This window comes from Citrus sinensis, chromosome 4, assembly GCF_022201045.2.
Source record: "Citrus sinensis cultivar Valencia sweet orange chromosome 4, DVS_A1.0, whole genome shotgun sequence".
In the NCBI taxonomy this organism is placed as follows: Eukaryota; Viridiplantae; Streptophyta; class Magnoliopsida; order Sapindales; family Rutaceae; genus Citrus; species Citrus sinensis.
In genome coordinates, this window is record NC_068559.1 from 25,003,169 (window position 1) to 25,014,238 (window position 11,070).

Sequence of the window (11,070 nt, forward strand, 5' to 3'; positions counted from 1 at the left end):
CATGAAATATAATAATAAAGAAGCTTGCTTGTAAATTAGTTAATAATTTATTGCGATTCGAGTTTATGAGACCCTCCTTCATTAAGTTGCTTTACTTGAAAAATCGTGTCCCAACAATTTATAAAGTACTTTTTTTTTTTTTGATTACATGAGACTATTGCTCAAATTACAGTTCAAATTACAACTCATATTACATGAGAGTATAATTGATATGTACAATCATATATTTATATTGAGTCCTATTGATATGAATGCTGATATGACACTGCTCAGATTTTTAACCCTCTCAATTTATAAAGTACTTAAAATTCTAAATAGGTATAATATAATATAATAATATCGAGGAAAACGAATATTCGTTTGATGCAAAGACGAGAGAGGGGACTTCTCGTAAATAATCACAACCCCGAGGTGCTTTGGCCAACGGTCTCTCAAATAGGGTTGTTGCCTGCTTCGAGTCGAACCTGAAACCCAGCCACACCACACAGCCTGACAGCGGTCACCCCACTTCAGCGAGCGAGCGAGACTCAGACATAATCGACAAGACCCAACGACACCGTTTAAGTGTTTCTTGCTCATCAATCTTGGTTTCAGCTATTGGATTTCTCATCTATCGGCTTTCTCATGTGGTATCGCAGCTCATAGCAGGCTCTTCACAGAAGCTATAAACGCATAGAATTAACTAAATTAATAAATATTGCCGGTCATGGCTCTTACTTTTGGAAAGTTAACATTCCTCGTCGGGGCAGGTCCGTACAATTTTCCCCTAATTGATTTATTCTTTTACTCTTCCTTTTTTTCCCTCGTGAATTGGCTGCATATAGCTCCAAATTGACTGTTGCGATAGTGGTGGAATTTAAAATTAGGGTTTTTGGTGAAAACTAGATCCCGAGTTGAATTAGTAAGTGGTATATAGGGTTGCTGTGCTGTAGGATTTGAGGGAGTGGTTATGTCCTGAGCTTAGAAGGACTGAATTTTACATGTTATTTCTGGTCGAAGATAACCTATTCTGTACAAGTGATAGAATTAAAGGGAGTTAATTTGAATTTTCAGTGGCTTCTAGTTTGGAGTAACTCTATTCCATCTATGAATGGAAGTTCAATTTACATGTTATTTTTGGTTGAAGATAACATATTTAGTACAAGTATTGAAATTAAAGGGGATTAATTTAAAATTGTAGGGACTACAAGTTTGGAGTAACACTGTGCCCTTTATGAATGGAAGTGCAGTGGTATTAGTTTGTATATTGTCTTAGGTATGGAGTGGAAAACAGGGGATGCTAAATAGGTTTTATTCGAGGAAATGGTATGTATAGTTGTCGACAAACTACTAACAGTGAGATTGATGAGAACCTGTGAGTTGTTGGGGAAGGGCTGCTCAACCGGGTGACTTACTTAACGAAATGAGTGCAAAACTTTCTAGATGAACTAGCAGAGTCATGTGGAGTAATAATTTTGTTAATACAGTAACGGTCATGTGGATTATCCAGAAGTACATCCTCCTTTTGGAATTTCATTTAGGAAATAGATAATCTCATTTGAGCATACTGTATTATTCATTTTCATGTCATCTTTCCATGGCAATATTCCCATTCCTATCGTGGCTTTCAGGCTTCATTCAAAGATGTCTTATGCATTATGTGTTGGTGAAGTATCCCAACACCCTCGTCCAAATCTTTCATGGATCCTGTGTTGATCACATATCCCAAGTCATATGTTCTATGCACTTGCTCTTACATATTTTAATGTTCGGCATTTTTAATTGGGTATAAGATGCGTCTGGACAGATAGTACATACTTGGTTTTTTTTCCTGTGTCTCAGGTATTCTAACCTCAGTACTTGCTAAGGAAGGGCGACTGTCGAGCGTTTCTGATGCTGTTGGAGGTACTTTGAAGGTATCTCTATGACTAAGAGCTAAATCTAATTCTATTCGCTTATAATTGTATTCAGTTTGACTGTGTTTTGTGCATTTATTTTTATCTCAATGATAGGAATTTGTTACAACTCACATGCAATGTACGCCTGTCAGATATGTTTCTCTAACGATTATGTTTTCTTTTGGAAATGAGGAGCAAATATACTTCCAAACTTATTGTTTGTAATAAGAATCTTTATTATTATGTGTTGCATTAAGAGCTTATTTTCTGTTTCTGGTCGTAGCTTTGATTTATCCATTGAATGAAAACCCTTCATACTTTTAAATCTGTTTTATTTTTTTCCCATCAGTAAGGGATTGTGATTTAATCATTATTTTTTTTCCTTGTATCCTATGCCTGATTCGAATCTGATTATAACTCAAATTGATTTTTCTTCTGCACAGATTGTCTCAAAGCTAATTAAACAAGATGATCCTGGTCCTTCAGATAGAAAGCTATTCAATGACTTGTTGGCTGAGGTTGGCATTTGACCTCTTCATTTTCAATTGCTGAAGTGCATATATTTATATTGCAATGGTTTAGCACGAGTGTACTTTGGTTGTCTATTTGCTTATGGTTGAGATCTGCCTTGGAACTTGGAAGAGATTAAATACATTTTCTATCCTTCTTTTTTCTTTTGGGGAGGAGGGTGGCTTGAATTCAATCTTTGAGACAATAATCTTTTACTACCTACATATTTGGAACTTGCTAAACAGTGACAATTTTTTGAAAGTAAACATCTTCTTTTAGTTGTTTATCTTGCTTCCCATTTTCAGCTGCAACAAGGCCATACCAACCAAGTAGAACTGACCAAGTGGGTTAGCAGCAGGTTATTTTGAGCTGGGTTGAGACTGTACCGACGTAATGCAACCGGATCCAAGTTGGCCTAAAATTCATAACCTGGACTTGAATAGCTTTCAAATTCAACCTGGAAGACTTGGTTCCTTAGAACTTGTTTCTTTGATTCTGTCTCGAAGTGGTTGTTTTGCTGTGTGCCCACCTTTGTTTCTGGTTTCATTGTTCCTACTTAACAGATATCAGCTAATTAATTTGCCAGAACATTCAATAAAAGACCTAACAAAATTGACAAGCCCACGGCATCTAATATCTGAAAAGCTGATAGGAGTTTTGGATTTCCAAATCCATCTGACCTCTTTTGTAGCAAAGGACCTTGGTAAATGTGCCTTTCTGTAATTGAGGCAGTGGTGCTATACCAGTCTAAAACTGCCAAGAAGTATCCACAATGATTGTTTAGTCCTTTTATGCCTACATATTGTTGTGATCTTTTCTTTTATTTCAAATTTGTTGGGTAAAGAGTGTATAGATAATTTTCAGATTTTCGGAATGTGCGTTGTGTTTTTGGTCCATGAATCTTATTTTGAGTCTAGTAGTTTGACAGGATCTCTGTTTATTCTCTGATTGGTTTGCTGGTCAAAAGGTGATATATCGTAACTTAATTTTCCTCAGTTATTTTAGGATAGGGAGACATTAAGGACCTGTAGCATATTTGGTATGCTTCAGAGATGTAGAGTTGAATGCATCCATGACCTATCGACATATTTTGTATGCTTAAACAGAGAGAGTTAAAGGATAAGGTTTATGATTGCTCCTGAGGGATTGGGTTTTCCTTCTTCCTTTGCTTTATTATAATTTCCCGCATTTACTACTATGCGTTCTTTATGTATTCCTAATTCAACTTTAGTACATCTATCCTCCAAACTTTCTTATGTTGAAACTCACGATTTTCTCTCCATTAAGTGAGGATTCCTTAGCCCACAATTTGATTTAAACAGTTTTTTCTCGGTGTATACATTTTTTTTTCCACAAAGGTGATCTGAATTGTCGACATCTGTGATGTCTTCCTGTATCGTTGGAGTTCAATTTTTGAGTGCGGTGCTCTCGGTGTTCTGTCTGTTGATGGGGTTTTTTCTTCTGGTTTTTTTTTTTTGGGGGGGGGGGGGGGGGGGTTCAAATGGGGTTTTATTGGTGTATCTAAATTAAGTTTGTTATTGAACTTTTACAGGTTAGCAGTGTGCAACAGGAACTGTCACACGTTCCTAGATCAGTCATAATTGAGACTTCAAGTGGAAGTGGAACAGGTTTTTCTTCTAAATCCTCTCTTTACCTGTGTAGAGTAGCATCCTATTTACCCTGCCTATGTTCCTCCTAGGCTTCTCAGAAGACCTTCTGCTGGTTAACCTTTTAGAAAGGTGGTCAGCTAATGTTCTCTCAGTAGCATGTGACTGATGTTGATTGCTTCTCTGAACCATCTATTTCAGTTGGTGCCTTTTTTATATATACATAAATTTTAGTAATTAGATTATGAACTCTTGAGAAATCTTTAATCTCTTAATTTTTGTTTGATTCATGACTTGCTGGTACCCTTTCTTGAAATCTACTATTCCCCAGCTGTCCTTGTAAATTCTCCTTATGCATTACTTGTTAACATCTTCTGACTCATTTTATCATGTGCAGGTGCTAAACAATATGGTGTAATTGTTGTTATTGTAGCTGTTGGATATGGCTATGTTTGGTGGAAGGTAGGAGGATGGTCAAAGTTTCGTTATGCATAATTTTTCCTGAGTTTATTCAAATATAACCTGACTTCGAAAATTTATGCGGTATGGATCTTGAAGAAACTTGTTTTGGGAGTGTTATATGACAGAACTTGGTCACTGAAGAAGATAGTAGCTGATTGACTGTGAAATCTTAGATTTATTGTTTAATTTACTTGACATGGTGATTTTCTAATTGTTCTTTTTTTAATTAGTGTAATTTATTGAAGAGATTGCTTGGATTGCCAGTCAAGAAGAAACAAAAACATACATCAGATGTCCTCAGTGGAAAGATAAAGGAAATAGGTTGGGGAATCAGATACCTAAATTAATAGTATTTGAAAATAATAAGCAGAAGGAAACATTGCCTTGATGGAGTCATCCAACTGAAGAGTGATCACAAACTGAAGATTTAGTCTTTGTAAAGAAAATTAATCTCTTAGAATTATGCATTTTTATCTGGCTCATCTGCTCTGAACTAGATGGAGGATATTTTAGCTGAAGTGTCTCATTTCTCTGCCTGCTTCCTATTCTTTCCAACAAGTAAACATTTTTGTGGCTGTTCTTAGCATGGCCTCTTAGCGCAATTAGGAAAAGGACTGGTAACTACTAATTCCTTGTGCGAGAACAGTGATGCAACACATTAAAGAAATGGTAAAACTATAAAACCTGTGCACCCAATACAAAGTAAAAGAAATATCTAAATTTGAATAACCTCTCTATTTATAGAAACAAATTATTTCCAAACTTCTTTGGTTTTGAAACCCTTGAAATTATTCCATAAACTCCTTTTCTAGTTATTTTGTTAAGGTAACTCAAAGAAAGACCAAAGAGTTTCAATTCCCAATTATATACAGTGCTCATAATAATAGAATCCCACGAAGCTCATTGTTTCCATTTTCCAATCCCTGAAGTCCTGTGTTTTCAGTATTATAATATGGCAAAGTAACTACCTCTGCTATCTCATGTGAATATACTCTGCTATATTTTGAATTGTTTTCTGCTTCATAATTATTCATTTTGGGCATCAGTTTCGTCTGTAATATTCCTTGAATGGTTTCAGGGTTGGAAGCTTCCTGATATGATGTTTGCAACGAGACGTAGTTTATCTGACGCTTGCAATTCTGTAGCCAGACAACTTGAGGATGTTTATTCATCAATCTCGGCAAGTTTTTTAATTCATTGATGTCTTGATTGTCATTACAATAGTGTACGTGTATATTCATTTGGTTATGTTTGTGGTAATTGATAATATACTCGTACAACAAAAACAATTATGGCATATTGAATTCTGACAAACTAAAATTATGGTGATATTCGATTTTAATTTACAGATTGGAGATAGATGTGGTCTTGTTTGTTCTCTCAGTTTATCATTTTATTTCAATTGACTTTTTTATAAAAACAGGCACTTAGTTGTATTTTACATCTTTTTGTTCAGTAAAATGTGAGCGTTTGAGCATCCAAGTAACTGATCTCTTTTTTACTTTCTTTATACCAGGCTGCTCAGCGGCAGTTATCATCCAAGATAACCAGTGTGGATCGTGATGTGAATAAAATTGTAGAAATCTCCCAGGCTACACAGGAAGAGGTGAGTGCAATATGATATTTGCGTGTGTTTATGTGTATTGTTTGTAGACATTTCAAGTTTTTTACTGACTTTTCAAGCCCTTCAGGTTACTATATTACGAGGAAGATCAAAGTTGATTGGTGATGAGTTTCAATCTGTTCGTGACATTGTTCAAACTCTGGTGAGCAATCTGTAAAATTATAACATCGTTTTTTTACTCTGTTGTTTTAAGTTTTTTAGGTCCTTGTTGAGAAGCTAATTTCCCCCTAATTTTGCGGTTATTCAGGAAAGTAAACTAATTGAAATTGAAGGCAAGCAGGTAATTTTTATTTCAACAACATAGTTTACTGTGATTCGAATTTCAGCCTGTTTATGCTGTTTATTGTAAGTTCTAATGCTTGTGATTGTCTGTTTAGGATATCACAACCCTAGGAGTGAAGAAGTTGTGTGATCGTGCCAGGGAACTGGAGAATGGCAGACCTACAGAGCTTGTTCAGGCATGAACTGGATTTAATAACTGATATTATTTTGCAGATCCGTATTACATGCAGTGAAATTATTTTCAAGTCAGTTTATTTTTTCAAGTGGTGCTGTTATTATGTTGTTGAAAAATAAAACACACAATCCATTGAATTTTTCTGGTTCAGAGTTTAGGTTTGTTTGACTTCCTGGTGGCCCTTGTAAATTTGTTGAAGGGTTTTATTTTTAATGTTTTAATCTTTTATTGTTTAGGGAGAGAAAAAGAGCGGGCATGGGGTGGGTTCTCTTATAGGTCATTACAATAGGTTTATCGTTTGGGTGGGGTACTGACCAGGGTCCTAACAATTGGTATGAGAGGAAGACCGCATAGCATTGCCATGTGGTGGACTCAATGTTTTGGACAAGAAAGCCAACATTTCTCCCTCGACTGGGGTCTTATCTGGGGGGTGGATTATTGACTCTGATGAGCTAATTCCTACATTACGTTCTCTGTGCTTACCTTGTTTATAAAGTTTATATTTTTCATTTATTATTATTATTATTATTTTTTTATTTTTTAATTAATTTTTTTTGGGGATGGGGGGAAAACAATTTCTATGCTATTTAACTATACTTTCTCACCTGTAGGCTTCACGTTACACTTTGTCGAGAACAACGCTTGAATTACCAGGAATTACGCCATCTTCAAGGGTAACTTTTAGCCCCATTTTAGAATTTACTGCTAACACTTATTTTAATCTTATATGATAATTGAACCAAATGCTTGCGTGGGGGAAAGAGAAAAAAATTTCCTTTCTCTATCATTCATCTTTTCATCTTTTCTTCCAGATATGATTTTGTTCTTATTCTAGATCTTGTTTGTCATGCGTCTTGGGCTGTTCAACTTTGTAGGAATTTTGTGCCTTCTCCAAATAAGAAAAGAGTATTGCTTTTGAACAAATTTATTCTTTTGAATTTTATATTGGATCCATTTTTACCTTTAAGCAAAATGGTCACCAACGAAAAGCCTATCTTTCCATTAGCTGTTCCATACTGTTTAGTTTCTGCTTGCTTGGTGGTTCATTGCTTCCACTAAATTGGGAGATCAGTTCAAGAAATTGAATTGTAAATAATTCATATTTGATTGACTGTTCACTTACCCTGCCTTGTGTATGACTGTGTGTGTTTTCATTTTATTTAAGCATTCCATTAGCCATAAGCATAAATCTTTATAAATGGAACTGCTTGATCTTATTTGGCTTACTCGATACTTTGCTCACTCAATCCAATTTGTGTCTTAGCAGTCTGGGTCCTTGCATCCTTTGCCTCTGGAACCACCATCTCCGTCCAATTCCAATGGATCTCATAAGGTTAGTTGACTTTCTTAACACGAACGTGATTGGGGATAAAAATACTGGATGGGTACAAATGGGGAAATGATGTTCTGGTTTCTGCTTCACATATCAATGGTAGGGTGGTTACTGGCATGTCCAGTTGCCCATGGTGGGAACAGTTTGGTAGGCCAAAACCCAACATGACTTGCTAGGCATGGCGCCTGTTCGGGCCCTTTTTATTATATATCTTTTGAATTTTTCATTTTCAAGTTGAAAAGATAATCTATTTTGTGTGTTTGAAAATTGAATAAACAGATTTTAATTGAGTTTTCAGGATTTTTATCTTTTAAAGATTTATATATTCATTACTTAATGACAATGACAATGCAGGAATTATCAAATTTTTATTTTTTGGGGTTCCTCTGCATTATTGGTTATTATTTTTAAATCCCAATGACAGCCTTGTCATGCTAGACCATGTTATGACGGTCTGGTTGTGCAGCACCATCAGTTCTGTGTGCCAATTGGCACATTCTAACCATGTTGGCCAAGCCTGGCACACTAGCAATAACCCGTTGGCTGGGCTGAGCTGGGCTGGGCTTTATTGGAAATTGAGTGGATTCATGCTATGTGCTGGGCTGCCTGGACTAGTTTACACTACCAGTCTACAATCTTCTGACTCAATTTTATTGGTTTGGTAGTGTATAACCTTGCACTATTGCAAGATATTAACAATATACTTATTCTAGGAATTCTTCCTTGCAATGAAACAATGATTTACCAGAGCAATTTGGATGTAATTAACCATATGGGGCTATTTATTTGTTTTTCTTTTAATTGTGGTATATGTCCTTTGACTTCTTGATTCATGGTGAGATTCTAACTTGATAAGTGTCCGTTAAAAAAGGAGTAAATAGAGTGTCTTCTCCTCCTACAATTTTGTTTCAAACAAAAGCTTATTCTTTTGGCCCTCCGCAGGTTGACCGGCAGAATTGTGTCTCGGCCTCTGGCCTCAAGGTTGGCTTTTAATATTTTACTACCCTCCCCAAAATCTCTCATTCATGCCCATAAAGTCTTAGTGATCTCTGGTTTTGTTTCTAGGAGTTCAATGGAGTTACAAAACTGGGGGAGTCATCAAGGAGTCCTAAGGTTTCTAATGGTATTGCAGCTTCAGAAGACTTAGGCAGCTGGTCTTCGAGTAATGGTGTGCCTGGTAGACGTTTTAGTGGTTCAGTCTTGACAAGGCAGCGGAGTGCAACGAATGGATTGGCACAACAAGTGCTTTCAAGTGGACAGCAATGCTGAGGTTATGTTGCATTGATGACCATGAAAATTTCTTCTATACAATAAAGAGCTGTGCTCTGCTCTGAGCCGAAGGCCATCCAAAGTTAGCTGTGGCTGCCTAGTCTCCCCCTTGAATAGACACAGTGCCCAAGCCAAATGATAGAAACTGGACTGGTTACTGAGTTTTTGTAGAGAAGCCATTAATGTTATTAAGAGTGGACTGATATCATTGTTGTGCATAACGATGGAGGGAACCCTTGTTCCTTTTGAAAACTTATTTTTGTCAATATGAGAAATATAACAGGGGTTTGGCGGGGCAATAGGGAAAGCAAACTACAGGAGGTACGAAATGTTTGTCAATCAATTTTTTTTTATCTATTATATCAGATAAATGTCTCATGAAGATGAAAGAAATTTATTTACTGATAGTATAATTTTGCTTTTATTTTGATGTGAATGCTAGTAAGTGGGCAGCCTATTTGCTACCTTTTACAATATATTAACTTGACATGGTCGAGGGGGAGTCGGATTTCGCTTGTTATTTTTAGTTTTTTCTTTCTCTGGTTAGTTGGAGAGAAGAAAGTAATGTTCACTGAAACAAACATTTAAAAGTATCTCTGGACTCCTGTAACACAATATTTCAAATTTCCTCATTGCCAAAAGATGCGGTCTCATACTCTCAATGCACGCTCGAGGAGCACAATCCACCTTAAAACAATTTCCATTCAGCAGGTCAACCTCGTATCTGCTTGTTATACTTTTATTAGTAAGCTTCACAACATTTAGAACGCTTGATTAAAGAATTGCTGGCACTAACCCGATATCAATGGCAAATTCAATTGCCTTCTTTGCAGTTACATGTTATGGGTCGCTCAAATGTTCGGCCACAGGAGGCTAAATTAGCTGGTCAGGATAGGCTCAATAATGCGCTGCTCAATAAATTAACAAGTTAGGGTGTGCTTAGTAGTCGGGGTGCGCTCAGCAATCAGTCACGTAAGTACGTAACACATTAGCGAGTCTTAGTGTGCTCAACAGTAGACCGCCCAAGATTTTAAGTCTAAGTATAAGCCAAAGTGAACAAGCCTGACTTAATTTTAGAATTTTCTATAGAACGATTTTCTAAATTAAGCACATGATCTGTGTGTAGAATTCTCTAATGTTTGCTGGAGATATTGCGGCAAGTTGCGCAAGTTGCACGGAAATCTTCAGATCTAGGCAAGCTTCACTATAAATAGGGCATGATACTTGCTATTTGATACACCACACATCAAGCACAAGCAACTCAAGCATACTTATAAAATTCTCTTATATTTTCTCTTTCGAGTAATAAATTTCGCTTTAACTATATTACTCTTTTTTTTCTTCAACTTTTCCACAAGCATCTTACTTGGTTAGCTTAAAAAGTTCGACAGGTTTACTTAACACTTTTTTTTTTTTGTGTTAGATATTGTCTAAGTATCACATGAATTGTTGCACAATGTAATCGTCCCATGACAGATAGCCTCCGCAAATTCCACATAATTTGGGCAACTAATCAACAATCCAATTACGGCAAATCCTTCCTTGAACTTGATTTAATTTTTTTATTTTTTACTTCCATCAGACAATAAAAATTTGTAAGACGAGACTGGTTTGTCAGATATTTAGATATTGGCTATTATTTAATTTGATAAAATGGCGTTGACTATTATTTAATTCTGGAAAATATAAAAAGATATATAATTCTAAAATAAAAGGTTCCAAATCCATTATCCAGATTCCTGAATTGAAAGAATATTGTCTTATTCCATTTTATTAATATGCTATACGCATAACATGACCGTATAACTCGGTGTAGTCTTCGGAAAAGAAAATTGTCGCATCAGCAGTTTGTAAGAGACCGCGTGGACTGTCTCTAGGCTTAGCCCAATGGGCCACCTGATAGCCCGACTCATCAATTTCCCGCCATTTTG

At 36.1% G+C, this 11,070-nt stretch overlaps 1 protein-coding gene across 3 annotated transcripts; it reads left to right on the forward strand.

Annotated features, from left to right (window-relative positions):
• Positions 1-378: 378 nt before the first annotated feature.
• LOC102621410 (uncharacterized) lies at positions 379-9,521 on the forward strand. Of its 3 annotated transcripts, XM_052439326.1 has the most exons (13): positions 379-749; positions 1,822-1,895; positions 2,321-2,395; positions 3,940-4,015; positions 4,392-4,456; positions 5,535-5,636; positions 5,973-6,062; positions 6,148-6,222; positions 6,328-6,360; positions 6,458-7,211; positions 7,805-7,870; positions 8,813-8,851; positions 8,936-9,521. In XM_052439326.1, exons 1-10 carry the CDS (start codon positions 707-709, stop codon positions 6,542-6,544), a joined length of 720 nt encoding a protein of 239 aa, XP_052295286.1. In that variant the 5' UTR covers positions 379-706; the 3' UTR covers positions 6,545-7,211; positions 7,805-7,870; positions 8,813-8,851; positions 8,936-9,521. The 3 variants fall into 3 exon arrangements, with proteins under 3 accessions (XP_052295286.1, XP_052295288.1, XP_052295287.1); XM_052439328.1 differs by lacking the exons at positions 8,813-8,851; positions 8,936-9,521 and adding an exon at positions 8,225-8,717 and having other exon boundaries at positions 7,802-7,870; XM_052439327.1 differs by lacking the exons at positions 8,813-8,851; positions 8,936-9,521 and adding an exon at positions 8,225-8,717.
• The last annotated feature ends 1,549 nt before the right edge of the window (positions 9,522-11,070 follow it).